Source organism: Trichomycterus rosablanca, chromosome 19 (genome assembly GCF_030014385.1).
Source record: "Trichomycterus rosablanca isolate fTriRos1 chromosome 19, fTriRos1.hap1, whole genome shotgun sequence".
NCBI lineage: Eukaryota > Metazoa > Chordata > Actinopteri > Siluriformes > Trichomycteridae > Trichomycterus > Trichomycterus rosablanca.
The window spans coordinates 6,067,643-6,081,987 of record NC_086006.1 but is presented as its reverse complement, the minus strand read 5'-3'; the positions used below and the strand labels follow the sequence as shown (position 1 = coordinate 6,081,987).

The 14,345-nt window shown below is 38.9% G+C and overlaps 3 protein-coding genes across 4 annotated transcripts; all 3 read right to left on the bottom strand.

Moving 5' to 3' along the window:
- Positions 1–353: 353 nt before the first annotated feature.
- Positions 354–3,346, bottom strand: htr6 (5-hydroxytryptamine (serotonin) receptor 6). The gene is made up of 3 exons (XM_063016022.1): positions 2,435–3,346; positions 1,776–1,910; positions 354–752 (listed from the first exon to the last, which is right to left on the bottom strand). Exons 1-3 carry the CDS (start codon positions 3,344–3,346, stop codon positions 354–356), a joined length of 1,446 nt encoding a protein of 481 aa, XP_062872092.1.
- Positions 3,347–5,495: 2,149 nt separating this feature from the next.
- On the bottom strand, positions 5,496–8,330 carry micos10 (mitochondrial contact site and cristae organizing system subunit 10). 2 transcript variants are annotated; one of them, XM_063015705.1, is made up of 4 exons: positions 8,176–8,330; positions 6,358–6,405; positions 6,170–6,279; positions 5,496–5,726 (listed from the first exon to the last, which is right to left on the bottom strand). In XM_063015705.1, the coding sequence occupies exons 1-4, from the start codon at positions 8,237–8,239 to the stop codon at positions 5,718–5,720; spliced, it is 231 nt and encodes a 76-aa protein (XP_062871775.1). In that variant the 5' UTR covers positions 8,240–8,330; the 3' UTR covers positions 5,496–5,717. The 2 variants fall into 2 exon arrangements, with proteins under 2 accessions (XP_062871775.1, XP_062871776.1); XM_063015706.1 differs by having other exon boundaries at positions 5,496–5,673.
- A 646-nt stretch (positions 8,331–8,976) lies between these two features.
- On the bottom strand, positions 8,977–12,811 carry sike1 (suppressor of IKBKE 1). Its single transcript, XM_063015704.1, has 5 exons — positions 12,360–12,811; positions 11,290–11,395; positions 11,059–11,201; positions 10,484–10,597; positions 8,977–10,154 (listed from the first exon to the last, which is right to left on the bottom strand). Exons 1-5 carry the CDS (start codon positions 12,516–12,518, stop codon positions 10,035–10,037), a joined length of 642 nt encoding a protein of 213 aa, XP_062871774.1. The 5' UTR covers positions 12,519–12,811; the 3' UTR covers positions 8,977–10,034.
- Positions 12,812–14,345: the final 1,534 nt, after the last annotated feature.

Here is a 14,345-nt window from a genome sequence, read left to right as displayed (position 1 = left end):
TTTTTGTTTTTTGTTTTAATTAGAACTTGTTATGGATTTAATCGACAGCTGCTTGACATTGTGGTGTTATTAGCGAGATTTTTTTCCCACTTCTCCTTCATCTGCTGTGGTGGTTGTTATGGCGATGCAAGAAGCCATAGATGAGTTGCAGGCACAGTAATTCTGTTTTAAATGTTTTTCATTCAACCTTTATGCTCATTCTCGCTGTTTGATGCTGTCCTGGTTTTCTTAATGCCACCCACACATGGTTTTGGCACAGATTTGAGCGTGCAGCCTTTGTTACATTTTTTTAATCTTAGCATCAAGTGTGTCCCTGTTAATGCATTTTCTGTGTATCTATATCATCTGTATTCTTAGTCCTGGTTGTTTTTGTCCCTCCGACTACACACACACTCACAGTCCAGCGTATCTACCTGGTTGGGTAGGAGTAACGGCAGGTGGATAGCGGCGTGCTCTGCGTCGAGCAGGTTTACAGCGTCGGTGGCCGTGGCTGGAGGCTGTGGCGGGTCAGATGGGGTTGATGGCGGCTCTATGTTTAACTGTGGCTCTCCTGAGTTGCGCAGAGACAGCGAAAGTGGAGGGGATGGTCGTCTAGGGATGCGAGAGAAGCAGCAGCAGGGCAACAGTCGGCCCAAAGCCCTCTTAAAGTCGCGCATGAAGAGCGGGTAGATAATGGGGTTCATGGTGCTGTTACAGTAGCCAAGCCAAGTAATGGCATCAAACAGAGTGGGAGGGACGCACTCGCACACTGCCTAGACAAACAAAACAGAAAGGTCACTCAAGGCTTTTATTGGGGTCAACATGCAAAGCTGGTCAAAGGTGGAAAAGATCACACGTCTATTATGTCTATTATAAGTAGAGGCAGAGTGAAGTGGAAGCTTGAGAGTAAATGGTAGGACAAGGAAAGCTATTCACACACCATATTGAGTGTGAAGTAGGGACACAGACAGACGTGCCCAAAAGCACTTCGTGCCTCTGTTGTTTACTGTGGGCGAGGAGTGTGGACGCAGATGGGGGTGAGATGACTGGATAACCGAACGCAAAATGGGTATAATTAAAGATTTAAAAAGTGGATTACCATTTGTCAACCTTTCAGATGTTTCAAATTTTAAAGGTGTCCTGCACAGATAATGATGCAGTAGCTAATGTGCTACTGAATATGATCACACTCTAAATCTATTAACTGGTCTTTTTAAAGGAAATTGGTAATGAAAGGTATTATGACAGATTTTGAATAAAGTAAAAAAAAAAAAAACACAACCCAGCCGTGACACAAAATACGTATATGTTTTAATTGCCAGTTGCTTTTCCAGGCTGTCTGTATGTAAGACTGACAGGCAAGTCAGATTCTGTTGTGGCAAGTGGCAGAACCAAAAACCTTATAGCACTCAGGAAACCTATTTCCAGAGACCACTAGTGTGATCCATAATTATTCCAATCTTGTGCATTTGCGAGCTTGTCTATAAAAGAAGCTGTTAGCATCCTAGTAAACTACCCAAGCATTTTTAAAATAAGCAGTCACTGGCTTCCCATGTCTCTGCGAAAGCACATGTTAATCCTGACCTTTCTAGTTAGTAGTTGTTACACTGAGTGGGTGGAAATAAGCAATGAGTAAATTGTGTGAAATTGGGAGAAAGAAAACAGTCATACTTATTCACACCTAAAAAAAGTTAGATAGCCAATTCACCAACCGACACCAAGAAAGAACAAGAAAGAATTCATTCTAAAAGCAAATGTGTTCTAAACATTTTCAGATGGGCTAAGAGTTCACTTACCTGTGCCATATTAATGATGAAGAAAGGCAGCCAGGCACTGAAAAACAGTCCCAGCAGCACTCCGAGTGTCAGACTAGCCTTCAGTGCCCTTTTCCCCTGCCTGTGCGCCAGACGACGTTCACTGTTTACTGACATCTGCCAGAAGGAAGGCCACATATAGAGAGACATGACTAATGTGTCCTTTGTTGTAAAAAACATGTTCTTATGCTTTGCAGTAGACATTTATTTCCGCCACTATAAGGCAATGGTCCCTAAAGGTGCCAATATGCAATAAAGTAATTTCTGTTTAAAAGCTTTGGCCTTTTCCTACAGACTTCACAGCTTCCGGTGCCTTCCACCTGTTTTGTCACATTCTCAACAGCAATATGAAATGCTCGTTTTTCCTGCTTTTTTTAAGACCCATTCACCACTTTCTCCTGTCTTATTGTTCGGTCTTACAAAAGACATAGTGTCATGAGCTGTGAAGCTGGTTTTTTATTTGCTAAAGAATTCAGTAGATGGACGTAGTAAGACAAAGCTAACTACAGCGTTAAGATCTGAGTGCAAAATGCTGATGTACAGCCAGACTTTGTCATACACTTTTTTCTTTTCAGTGAACTTAATTTGCCTCAACCATTGCTGTCCACTGCCAGCTAGACTTCTTTATTATATGTTCTCACCTGTGCATGGCGCATCATTTGAGGATCCTGGTGGCTGTACTCGTCTCCATCTTGAACAACCTGTCTAAATGAAGGAGGATGGGACGGTTCTCCAGGTGAAGGATGTGGATACGGAGGATTAGAGAGAGCTTCTACCTGACGTGCCTGCCTCCTGGCTGCCAGCAGGATGCGACAGTATGTGAAACAGATGGCTGTCGAGGGCAGGAAGAAGGTTAGAAAAGTTGCAACTAAGGCAAAGGGCAAAGTGACCCTCAGGCGGCACTGTAACGACGGCATTTCAGAGTTGGAGATTTGAAAGTATGAAGCTGGGTGAAAGGCGCTAAATCCTTGGACTGTTTCATTGACCATGCCATGCCCTGGGTCCTGCATTCGGCCCAAGCTGTGCCAGTCCATTTCAATGGGCAAAAATGAAGTCAGAGCTGCCAGACCCCAAGTTCCACCCACAAGCAGCAAAGCACGGGGAGGGGTCATGCGTTGTTTGTACCGCAGTGGAGAAATTATTAGAAGGTAGCGGTCCAAGCTGATCACGCACAAGTTGAGGATAGAGGCGCTGCAGCACATTACATCAAAGCAGAGCCAGACTGGGCAAAACCCTGGAGACAGCACCCAGTTTCCACAGAGCGCATTCAGCATTGCTGGAGGCATCACCACCAAAGCTACCATTAAGTCAGACAAAAATAGGGACACAAGGAAGCAGTTAGAAGTGCAGCGCAGTGAGCGGTGGGCAAACACCAAAGCTATCAACAGGATGTTTCCACAAGCTGTAATCAAAATGATGAGGGATAGCATGACTGCAAGCAGCCACGGACCACTTCCACTAAAGCTCCACACATCACTGGCATAAGTGATGGCACTTCTGTTGTGGTTTAGACTTGAAGTTGCTTCAGACAAATAAAAGGTTGTGTCACTCATTATAGGAGCTGTCGATTATCTGTTTGCTTTTGTTTTCTTGTTAGACATCCACAGTTTTTCATCCATATGAGAGAAAATGGTAAAAGATGAGAGAATGATGATATCCAGGTCATGTAAGTCGAAAAGTAAACCCAAGATTCTTCAGGTCTCATGGCAGGTCTTGCAAAAACCTCAGGTAAGTGGTAATGACATCCCCCGAAGGTAGTAATCCACTTCAATGATTGCTTCCCTTGGTATCAGACCAGTTTATGCAACTCCTTCAAATCTGAAGACATAGGAATCCATTCTAAAACTGCACATTTTGTCGACATCTAGCTTCCTCTAAGCTTTTTGCCAGTGTGAGTAATCCCGTGCCTTACAAATGTGTTTCAAAGCAGCATGTCATGATGACACACACTGGGGAGGGCGTCGAGAGGTGGGCTCCAGTATGAGCGAGAGAGACTGCGCTAAAGAGTCCGATCTTTTTGGTTTTCGCACCTGGTGGCTAATTTAAAACATTGCCACCAGATTTGGCTGTTGCTTTTCACATTATAAGTCTCTGTTATTGTAATCTGTAATCTTAAGAGTGTCTACAAGAGCACTACGTGTAGGAGTATTGGTGTGCTTTTTTCATCTTAAATCCTTCTAATCCCTGTATCTTCCACTTCAGTATGCCTCCAAACTCAGCCTGCTGATGCTGAGGACAGAACGTGTCTGAGCATCGTACTTTTAATGCATGCTTATGCACATTCACAGCCAATGTTAATGTGGAATTAATGAAGAGGGAGCATGAATATATTTTTTCACACAAAAGTCATTTCAGCAGATCTTTTTCATGTGACTATAATTAACTCAGTGTAGCCAGGATTCTTTTTCTAGTGTAACATTTGGTATTTTTATGGACCTTTCATGCAAAGGCTGCTCATTTTGTTATTTCACTTCATTTTATCAACCACTTTATCATGGTAAAGGTCGCAGTGGGTGCAGTTTCACCAGGAAACACTGGGTGCAAGGCAGGAATACCCTGGACAGGGTGCTACAGAGCACCCTTTTTTAATTACTAATAACAAATCAATATCAACAGTAAAATAAAATATTGGCATGGGAAAAACACCTAAAAATATCAAATTACATAGAAAAAAATTGTAATGCAACATCTCTATCAACACTACATGGCCAAAAGTATACACCTTTCCGTTTATTTTTTCAAGTGTTTTAAATGTTTTCTAACATTACTATTAGATTTAACACAAGCCAAAGATTACCATGCACACCAAGCTGCGAACAGCAGTGGTATAAAGCACATTGCTATTGGAGTTCCTAGCAGTAGAAAAGTATTCTCTGACATGATAAATCACATTTCACTATCTATCTGAGAACACAGAATGCATAGTGTCGACTGTTCGATGGACAAGAAATAATAATACTAATACTACTAATACTAATCATTTTCAACATTTAATAATAATGTAATAAATGTTTTAATTGTTGAATTTTAAAATTTAAATAAAATATTGTATTTTTTGGTTTGGGCTGGAATCCTTTAGTTCAACTAAGGAAAAATCCTAGTGTTACAGCAAACAAGCTAAAGAATTTCTTTGTGTCAACATTTAAATAAATTTGTCTCTTTCTGCTTTAACCTGGCAATGCTTCCAAGGACAAGATGAGGTTCAATAAGAATTTTTTCGTGTAAAAAAACCCCCAAAAAAACTATACTGCAAAACCCTTAACTACAACCCTACCCAACACCTTTAGCATTAATTAAAAACCAGACAAAAAGGACAGCCCAAAATAGGTGCTTAAACTTTAATATGGAGAACAACTCCATAATAATGTTCACAAATTAAAAATAAAAGCTTCAACAGGTAGTCAATTGCCTTTTAATGCATATTTCCACCAGATTATAGTTTGGTTATTTAATCATACAGTTCTGCTTCATGTTGACTTTCACATGCAATTATTCATAACAGCATCAGCTTGTATAATGAAGAGGTGCTTCAGGTTTGAAAACTGGCAAGAGTCACAATTCAGACCAAAAACATTATGACCCACAGGTTTAACATGATTTGAGTAGTTGTTGAATATTAATCTCATTTTTGTATCTCTCACTTTTATTCATGGACTAATTTAATAACATTAAAAATTATACAGACACAAAAACAGACTCTGATTATTGACTGAATTTAACCATTTATTAGTGCATTTGTTCTGTGATATTCTCAGATCCACATTATCCAACATCAACAATTTTGAACAATGTGATTAAATAAGGACAGACGATCTGGTTTGAACACAAACAGAACATCGGATGGTGAGGACAGGTCCACAGAGGCTGTTGTCAATCAGCTCTAAAATTAGCAAGACAAAAAAAGAGATGCAATTCTTTGCTGGTTCAGAGCTCCTGCAACAAAACAAAGGAATAACTGTTTTTTATATTTATACAATGAATCATACAGACTCAACTCGGCTTTCTAAACTGCACATGAATCATAAAGGCAACTAAAAATATGAACCATTTCGAAGACCTCTTTTGTGTGTGCTGCAAAATGGAATTTGGTATCTAAGCAAAAAGTGTCATCAGCACATGCAAAACCCTTTCCAACAGCTGTGTGTACAGTTGTATTCAAAGTTTTTTATTTTGGTCTGAGTGCCACACACTTCAGGTATATTTCCAAGTCACCCCAAAACAAAAATGAATATTAGGGATGGACTGGTCACTGGTCACATTCCCACTTTTTTTCCACTGTCTTGATCTGGATATACTTTGATTCTCTCCATGTATTCCTTTATGTATTCTATCTGTGTGCAGCTTAAGCCAGCACCCCAGCATTACATTAGATATACCTTATTAACTGTACTGTTTAGTAGATATGGTGCCCTCAGGTCATTCTGGCAGTTGGAGTAAGCCATGCCAAGTCCTGCTCCTGTGCCGAATGAAATTGGAAACGTCCTTCCTGTAATCACAGTTCATCGTTAGTGTGGTCAAATTCTATAGTGTATTACAGTGCATATGGCATGGATAAAATACTCACGTTTAAAGAACACAACAGAAAGGACAATTCCTAAACCAAGACCAGCACCTGCAGGTAAATAAACATTCTTTAGTTTAAAAATATATAACAAGAAACATTGTGTAGCTCGCTAACTTAGTGTTAATTACTTAGTGCATGTTCCATGCAACATACACTCACTGAACACTTTATTGATTATTTTACTCTAGACCTACCATACAATTACTGACTGTAGCCCATCTGCTGCTCTGTCATCCCCCTTCCCACACACCTTACCACACACCCCATCACCCTATTTATTAATTGAAACAGATCGCTAACAGGCAGATGATTATTGGGTTGTGGACCATTCTCAGCACTAAAATGACACATGGTAATGACATTACTTTAAATTGTATGTTGTTCTGGTAAGAGCATATCAGTTGCAGCAGTGTTGGGTAAGCCATGACCCACCTTTCCTTGCACAGGCTTAGCCTTTAGTGGAGCCTTCCATACCCAATCATGATACCCTCACCTATTACTAATTAATCAGCTTATTTTAAAATGATTCAAAACTGTGAAACTTATTCTAAAATATTCTGAAAACTTTTCACTCTTATTTTGCCGTCACAACTGTTGCAAGGATCAAATTTAACCTTTTTTTTACATTAATAAAATACAATCAAGTATTAAGTCATTACATTCATTCATTCATACTTCTGTCATTTACAAAAACGTTCATGAGAATGGACAAATCACAGATTAAAATTTGCACTGCATTTTACAAAACATCCCAACATTACTGCAAACAAATACATCTTCTTATTTATTATGTACCACCCAGTTGAGAACAAAACATTACTTGTGTAATGGGCATGGTGGCTCATGGGGGAAGCACTGTCACCTCACAGCAAGAAGGTCCTGGGTTCGATCCCCAGGTGGGACGGTCTGGGTCCTTTCTGTGTGGAGTTTGCATGTTCTCCCCGTGTATGTGTAGGTTTCCTCCGGGAGCTCCGGTTTCCTCCCACAGTCCAAAGACGTGCAAGTGAGGTGAATTGGAGATACAAAATTGTCCATGACTGTGTTTGATATTAAACTTGTGAACTGATGAGTCTTGTGTAACAAATAATTACAGTTTCTGTCATAATGTAACCAAAGTGTAAAACATGAAGTTAAAAATCCTAATGAATGAATAAATACTTGCTAAAATAACAACATGAAAAAGCTTACAATGGCTTAATGTGCCAAAACAATGAACAAACCTCCTCCAACCACCTATACAGTTAGTTTTTCTAACATTTCTCCTTTTACACAATATTAATTATAACTATACTATTAACAGAAGTTAGTAAAACACATCAAGTTTTATGTTAAGCTTTTCCTCGTAATATTAAAATAAAATTTCATGTATTAAAACAGTGAAAAAAATGACAATACAATTATTTACTTTTAAGTTCTTTAAGTGTTTATATACCACTTTTAAACAGTAAGCTGCTAACTTGTAGTAGGTTTTTGTAGATACTGGAAAATTACAAGTAAATTGATGCATTCTAGGGAACATGACAAGACATTTAGTTTACTCGTGTAGCAGTACATGTAAAGTAAAGCAGAATTACGAGTTTTACTTTTAGTAAAAACGCTTTAGTCATCGCTATTTAGACAAGGTTTAACACTGCATCCACTTTAATAACCACTGGCCTTAAGTGAGTGCAGTTAGCTTTAGCATAGCATATTCCTTGCGTCTACTCTAGTACCTTAAAGCTTGATTGCTAAGCTAAGTTAGCACAGCCCAGTTTGAAGGTAATTTTAGCATAACATGCTGTTCTCTGTTCCTGCTGATATACACAACATACACCTTACCGACTTTAACAGCACAGTCTGCCAGGCAGCGGTCCCATTTCTGTCCCAGCTCTTTCTCAGACATGTTTAATCAGATTTTATTATCAGATAGGACAGAACTGACTTTGAAGCTAGTGACTAAACTGCCATAATTTCCTGAGCGCTGTAAAGGTCACCTACAGTAACAGCACTACTGCCATCCGGTGGACACAGCTTACAAAAGTATTTCTTTCTGGTCGTACATTATTTTTAAGAAGAATTGCTTTATTTTTTCATTTTCCATCTGCTGCGTCTGCGTTCATGTCAGGGTCGCAGTGGGTCCTGTTTAACCGGGAAACACTGGGCGCAATGCAGGAATACCCTGGACAAGGCTTCGACCATCCCCTTAAGTTAAGATGTCTGATATCTGAACATATATTTATTAAAATGAGAATAACGGTGAAAGTGCAATACTACAGCTTGTCATGTATATATATATATATTCTATTTGCCCAGTGGGGGCTTGGCAGAATGATATGGAGCTGTTTCTAGTACTGTCAACAGTACTAGAGCATTACTTATCACCAAAGAGAACATGTGTCAGTATAAATAAATGTCAATGTACTGTACACATATAATAACACAATATAAATAGTAGATTAAATGCAAAGACAAGACTGAGTACAAGAACAGAGAATAAAGGTAAGTGAACTTGTGCAGTCATTTCATTAATGTCATTTATAAAACACTTGATGTGGATTCCACCTTCAGAAGTATTTTCACACTCAGTGGCCCCTGATTACTTACACAGCATTGGCAGATTAATGGAGTAAAACACGTCTGTATTTGAAAACAACTTCATAATGTTTTTATTTATTTTTAGCAAACATTTCTTTCTAATCAGAGACTTGAACACTGGAACACTGGGTGCAAAGCAAAACACAATCTTGGACAGGACCTCACACAGGAAATCACACTCACATATTCACTCGCATCTTTCACTAAGCCAATCCACATACTGACACAGATGCCAAATTAAATTCTGACATGAATTCTACATCTTTAAAATATTATTACTATTTTTTTTAACTTAGGATGGCCACCTCAGTTTCCATTAAAATACACATACACATTTACAGGTGCAATTTGTAGAAAATACAGTTACTGACTGTAGCCCATCAGCAATATACAAGTTCTCAGCCCCCTCCTATGTCATGAAATAATAGAAAGGGACCACCACCAATGACTAAATGATTGATGGACTTTTTCCAGAACAATAGTGAGATGTTTTTGTGTGCTATGTACAAGTGTTGTTGAGATTTTTAAACACATACATTTATATTAAAATATAAATATATACAGCCAACAGAATCCCATGGTTAGTAATGCAGCACTAACATAATCTTGAAGATAATTAACAGAAACTACACATGTAAAATGTACAGTCTTTAAATGCAAAGTAAATGACATTTGTTTGCCATGTGTGGGTGTACATGCCTGATGAAAGAGCCAGGAGGGAACATTACATGGTAGGTGTACCTAATAAACTGTCAAATAAGTATATAATTTGTATCAGTGTCTGTAAAATGTCTGCAAGGTTCTGTATGAAAATAAACTGCAAATGTATTTTTAATATTTCAAGATATTTTATTAATAGATTAAAATAATATATTTGGCATCTAATATGTTTGTATGACTTTCCTGAAAACAGTGGGAAAAAAACTATCTTTATGGTTGTAATCCAGGTGAGTACTGCAAGGTAAACAAGGAGAAGCTTACACTGAGCCCGAATACACACCATACACAAGCAATAACACAGAGATAAGCTAGCAGTGACCTGAGATGTCTCAATGAAAACCTTGTTTGAACCATAGCTATAAATCAAAACAATGTTTCATGTATCAGTTCTTGTCAATAAGTTTAGGTTGAGACTCTGTGTCTGGTTGAGTGGGTTCTTCTCGCTGTGGTTTCAACATGTTCTTGCTGATGGCCAAGAGGTCTCGCAGCTCCTTGTTTTCAGTCTGAATGGAAAAAAAGCAAATTCAGTACGTTTTATAAGCATGAATTACACAAGTAACTACACATAACTACAGCCACATGTAATGCCTCACATGAAATATATTTGTGACTTATATGCACAATTGTTATTAACTAGACATTGCCATGCACATTTTTGGAGGGTGGTCCTAATGTTTTGGCTCAACAGTTTATATGCTGATCATCTTGCAACTTTTGTTCCTCACACACTTTTTCTTGCCATTCATAAAACCCTCAACCACCTCAGCCCACCAACAAGTCACGGAATAACCTGAACATAGTACAAAACACTACTGCTGATTGCATGCTTTACCTCTAGTTGTGCCAGACGCTCTTTTACAGAGCAGTAGTGCTGGTCATCCACCTGTACTGCTCTTCGCATCACCTGGCCCATCTCACAAATCCGCTCTAGCTGGCTTTGCACCTCCTTTGCAAATGACAGGCAAAAGACATTTAACAATGGGAACACATTTTATTTGCTGATACAGTATGCTACAAGAGATGTACAGGCTGTATTCATGCCTTGAATCAAGTGTTTCTGGGTGGAGCGGGACTAAATGTGAACCAAATCAGAATGAGCTTGTTTTGGTAGATGAATGAACTAGTTGTTGTAGAATGAACATGTACCAAAAATGTCAGTTATTTGGAAATATTTTAAGCTGCAAATAACTGTTCTAACATAATGAGGCTTAATGATGCATTCTGCAGGACTGATAGATGCCTTTTAATGTTACTTTATTTGTTAGTGGCATTATTTAAATAAGTAAGCTGCTTTACATATAAAATAAAAAGGCTATATGTCCAGTGAAGCAGAAAAATAAAATAAATAAAAAAATGCCACATGCCAATTTGACTGTTAAGACAATTGGTGCACTGGACATAATGTACCTTTGCATGGTCCTCATGAAGATTAAGCATAGGCTTGGTGTCCAGCTCCTTCTTTCCCATCATCAGCTGAAGCATTTGTTTGCGGTATCGACCCATGATCAACTCCAGAGCATACTGGTGCTCTTCCAAAGAAAGCCAAAGTTCTGTGGAACAAAGTGAGCAAAAGGCAATAAACAAAAGCTCTGGGCAGAAATGTCTTGTAATCATAGATATTATATTAAAAACACATACCCTTGTTTTCTTTCTGAAGTTCCTTGATCTGGGTGTTCTCCTGGGTCAGCAGAATGTGAGGTTTGGATTTGGACAGCTCCTGATTTTCCAAACTTGCCTCTATATACTAAAAAAAAGAACAGTTTGCTAGTCAAAGTATTTTGGGTTGACGTTGAATGCACTCACCCTAATGTCAGTCACAAATTGCACACACACTAGCTCACCTTAAACCCTGACTATAATGAACTATTCCACAGGGTGCATGTAGTAAATACAAGGAACATTTTGGTATAATATTCAATTCTGCATCAGGGCTGTGTCTCAATTCGCACACAATATTCTACACAGAGGGCTTGAAATAGTAGCCTCACCATAGGTCTCGCCTCGAAATCTAATTTGTCACACTATTTAGGTATAGAATAATATTCGGGACACAGCAGCTCCTCTCTGCTCCGTGTGTAGCCCAATGCCTAAAGTTTCATGCTATATTATGTGTAATTAATGCTCCTTGTTAGTTTTATATTCATGTTCTCAGAACAGTAACCTCAGCACTGGTAAGAAAATAATTTAGCAAACAATGTGATATCTGGGATGCAGCAGTGTGTGCTCACTAACTCAGGAAAGCCAAATGTTTCATCTCAGGGAAAAAAGTACTAAGATACTGTTGCTCATGGCGTCTGATTGGTACGGTTCGATTAGGACGGGCGGCACAGCAAGAAGGTCCTGCGTTCGATTCCCAGGTGGAGCTCTGGGTCTGGGTGCTTTCTGTGTGGAGTCTGCGTGGGTTTCCTTCGGAAGCTCCGGTTTCCTCCCACAGTCCAAAAACATGCAAGTGATGTGTATTTGAGATACAAAATTGTCCATGACTGTGTTTGACATTAAACTTGTGAACTGATGAATCTTGTGTAACCAGCAGTTACCGGTTCTGGCATGAATGTAACCTAATAAAGGTTAAATGTAATCCTAATAAATAAACGATCAGGACGTGGCTGTATTACCACAGAACATCATTTCCCTGGTTTGAATAAACAGTGCCACTTGTCTGGGTTTTATTAGTATTTAATAAGATAACAGTGTATATGAAGACTTACCTTATCAGGCAGAGCATTCCCGACCTCCTTCATGCTGTGAACTCTGTGACTGAGAGCACTGGACTGTTCTATCAGACTTTCTGCTGCAACATCATGTTCCTTTAATCTTTCCAGTAAAGTCCGAGCATCGCTCAGCACCTTCTCTAATGTGCACGACATGTCTATAAATATGATGTTTAATACAGAGTCGGCTAAAATACAATGAAATATTCAGTATCGGGTTGATCTGACCCGGCTGGTAAACGCATCGACTGTAAACACAGATTAGCCTGCTAATGTGGTTAGCAAGAGACAATACAAGATTGGAAGTCTGCACCGTAATGTTAATTACATGTTTACATAATTTTCTATAAACGAGTGATTAATAATATAATAACGTAAAAATAACCAAACAGGCGAGAGGGAGAGTATTTTTCCTAAACTAAACAAGAAAAACAGCGGACTCTTCTGACGTATTTCCGCTTCGTCTATCGGCAACGTAAAAGTCCTGATACACTGAGCCAAATAACTCATAACTATTATCACTATGAAAGATATACAATAAAGACTTGTGCACCACACTAACTATACGAAAGACATTACAGCTGTGAGTTAATATCCAAGCTCAACAGCACCGGTACTTCTTAGCTTAGTCGCTAGTGTTAGCTGCTAAGCTAACTGCAGTAATTTCTGTTTCTATAAGCACTCTGTATTTATAACTCTTCATCATATCGATATTGTAATTCATATGTTTTTGTAAGTAGCTGCTCTCAGTAGGGTTGTAGATACATTCTGATGTTTAAAGCGGTCAGATTTCTTGTTTGTGGTGCTTTACTTTCTCACAACGTTACCATCATGTATCACCACCAAGTGGCTAACTCATACCTCATAGTTGTGCTTGCTGGGTGAATAAACGTGTAAATTTTTAATAGAGACCGGATATGTGTGTCCTTGTTCATTTAAATTTAAAAATAGATGCTATTCTGTTAACATTTATAAGCACAAAGTAAAAAAAGAGCACTTAGTCTTCAAAACACAAAAACACAGAATGAGCCTCACTGCGCATGCTCCGATTTACGCAACTGACCTACGTACCTAGCGTAGAGTGCGCAAAGTGTGCTCGGACTCTACTTAGTCAAGTCAAGTCACCTTTATTTCTATAGCACATTTAAAAGACGTGTGTCAACCAAAGTGCTGTACATTAAAATCAGGTATAAATATCACTCAACTATGCAACATTTAACAAATCATAAACATACATACAAAATAATATACATACGCACAAACATATAAACATGTAAATCAAATAAAACCACAAATTGACTCAAATGTCAAAGAAAACGAATTACTTTTTAAATTTAACTTAAATGCATCTATTGTGTGGGACTCCTTTATGAAAAGTGGAAGAGTCTTGGGGCAGCTACAGAAAAGGCCCTGTCACCCTTGAACCTCATCTGATAACGTGGAATAGCTAAGGGCAGCTGGTTAGAAGATCGTAGAGCTCGTGGAGTGAACACAGAGAAGGTGTGCGATATAGCTCGGAGCCAAGCCGTGTAAAGCTTCCAGACATGCAAATGCTGCGGCGGGATCCCGATGGATGTAACATGGGCGTTGTGCTGTTCCCATAGCAACACAGCGTGCGTAAACATCAGTAGGCAGGCGAGTGTTTGAATTTAAGCGCAGCAGCTCCGGTCTTGAGTTATAAGGCATATTATTACTGTATATGTGAAAGTATACGGCAGACTTTGAATTATTACCCGAGGCAGGGTAAAGTCCATGAATGAATCCAAACAGGTACAAAATTGCCACAGCAAATTCAGAGTTGGAGCAGGGCAGCAACAGCTCGTGTTAGGCAGGCGATAGTACAGATCAAGTCCAGAAAACTCCGGATGTAATAAAATCCAATTTAAGGATGAGTCTAGACTGAATGTTGTCCTCCCGTTCCTGAAGGAGTGGCGATAATCCACCAATAAGATCATTTACTAATCAAAATTTTAAAAAATAATA